Source organism: Etheostoma spectabile, chromosome 22 (assembly GCF_008692095.1).
Source record: "Etheostoma spectabile isolate EspeVRDwgs_2016 chromosome 22, UIUC_Espe_1.0, whole genome shotgun sequence".
Classification (NCBI taxonomy): domain Eukaryota; kingdom Metazoa; phylum Chordata; class Actinopteri; order Perciformes; family Percidae; genus Etheostoma; species Etheostoma spectabile.
This window is the reverse complement of record NC_045754.1, coordinates 10,694,615-10,696,853: the sequence shown is the minus strand read 5'-3', so window position 1 is coordinate 10,696,853 and position 2,239 is coordinate 10,694,615. Positions and strand designations below refer to the sequence as shown.

The 2,239-nt window shown below is 37.1% G+C and overlaps 1 protein-coding gene across 6 annotated transcripts in view; it reads left to right on the top strand.

Moving 5' to 3' along the window:
• rbm33a (RNA binding motif protein 33a) overlaps positions 1 to 2,239 on the top strand; it is a 33,442-nt gene that overhangs the window by 4,648 nt on the left and 26,555 nt on the right. For all 6 annotated transcript variants that reach the window (XM_032504205.1, XM_032504204.1, XM_032504202.1 and 3 more), the window contains exon 2: positions 1,023 to 1,101. In XM_032504205.1, the coding sequence (XP_032360096.1) occupies positions 1,023 to 1,101 (79 nt within the window). The remainder of the gene's footprint in view (positions 1 to 1,022; positions 1,102 to 2,239) is intronic.

Here is a 2,239-nt window from a genome sequence, read left to right as displayed (position 1 = left end):
GACTTTAAAGACTCAGCAATGCTGCGCCTTGTGTCCAAAGTCCTTTCCGGGACTCCACCTATGCGAGCCGTTGACAGTTCCATATAGGTTATGTCCAAAAAAGAAAGGATCCATGTAGAAACAGACAAGTCATGAGGTGGCTTCCAACGGGTTGCAATCATTCTCTTAGCAGCTGTTAGTCCAGCAAACACAGCATGTTTTTGAGCTTTCTAGAGCTGAAAGGCTGACGGGTTTTTCAGAATCAAAACATTTACAGTAACGGGTACATTAACATTAATCAAGGCAGACATTTAGGATGCAATATTGTTCCAGAACTGACAACAGGAGAGCAATCACTCTTAAAGCAAAATACAAAGGGACAAAAGTTTTGGCTCGTCCTCCCTCCTGTCAGAAAAGGTTGACCGTAATTGTCATAAATCGACCAGAGTTTAAAGTGCCAATACAAAGGAAGTCCAAGTCAATGGATATTTGGCCTAAATGAGTGAAATCTGGTGAAATTTCCATTGACAACAAAGCAATCCCAGAAGTGGAACAATGTGTACGTAGACTATGGTAGTAGTAACATTTGCGTTTTTACCAACTATGATGAATCAAAAAAGTCTGCTGTGAAAAAGGTCTATGCCAAGATCCAATGAACCCCAGGAACTAAATTTAGGAATTAATTCACAAAGCCAGTGCCTCAGCAATAATCTTTATTGAAGTAAATAGAGCAGTTATTATTGTCGGACGCATCCTGGATATGAATGTTTTCAGGCTATTATTGCTTACAACATTGTCTCATTATGTGAGATAACTTCATTGGGAATGTCTGTGGAGTCATTATCTTTCCCATTTTTTTTCCTAGAAGATGTGAGTTAATTGTGCCCTTTGGATGATATTTTCTCCTTGCTGATGATGGTCATGCCAATCTGAATCAACAATGTTGTGTGCTAATAGTCTCTACATATCAAATTGTGCAGGACAGACTGACATAAACCTATGATGATGGTGAATAGTAGCATAGTCCTGCCTTTCTTTTGCAGATTATGACTTCGATGAATATGACAAACCTGGTGCTGAGCGGTTACGCAGAAGGAGAGGTGAAGATGATGATCTAGAGAGGTAAATCATCTTCTCGTGTTCTAATTTCTGTAAAATAAGAGATGTCTATCATACATAAATAGCATTTTGCAATGTGCATCTCACATATCCATTTACTAAGACCACTTCTACTGTCATTGCTAAACATTGTGACAAAGTATAAACAAAAATGATGACTTCAGGGGGCTTATTTGCTAGCTAACTTCCGCCAAGGAAAAATTGAGCACATGGACGTTAAAAACAGGTGATTTAATGTCACCACTCATTTTAATTTTTTTTTAACAAAACATAATGGTGAGGGAATATTACTATGTTTTAGTTTTTTAGCGGTATGTATCCCCACTAACCTAGAAAACTTTTTAAACAGTAAGTGAATACTGCGTGTTGGGGGAATATAAGTCTCGGGCAGTGGGGAGTCAAAGCCAGAGCGACCGCAGGGTTTGCTAACATTACAGCTTCTTGTCCCATCTGGAGTCTGATAAACAAAGACATTCATCAAATTCAGTGCCACTAACACTATTTTCCAAGCTACTGTAGCGTTCATATTTTACGGGATCTGCAGAAGTGTGTTTTTATGGTAAAAACGTAACATTTAATCAAACCACATTCCCATCTGTAATTGCATTTTAGATATCCATAATAGCATTTCTACTGGATAAATTTGTATTCTCACTAGTTAGAATCGTAAGTACTCCACAATAACGATTTAACTAGTAGAAATTGTATTTCAAGATATCTACAACTTTAATCGTACTGGTCAAAACTAAATAAAAGATACCTAGAAATGGTTCTACAATTTTAATTGGCAGTTTAAACATTTAATAGCTAGACTGGATATTTTTTGCAGATATCCATAGTTCAACTCTTTCTAGTAAAAAAAAAACAATTTTGATATCCCCAATGACATTGTGAGACCTTATTTATTGATAGTGTTTGATTTCAATATCAATCGATGCAGCACCAAAGATTCACCAAAGATTTTGTTTCAAGAATCTTTTTAGTGGTTCAGTAACCACTGTTTGCATGTAAGAATAATGGTAACAGTAATGGGCAATTCCGCTTCCAACCTGTAGGAGAACGAAGAGGAAAAGTGCTTTGGTGCCTACTGTAAAGGTGCTGGTTGACCAGTAGCTAATAATGCTTGGTCTATAACGTTAGC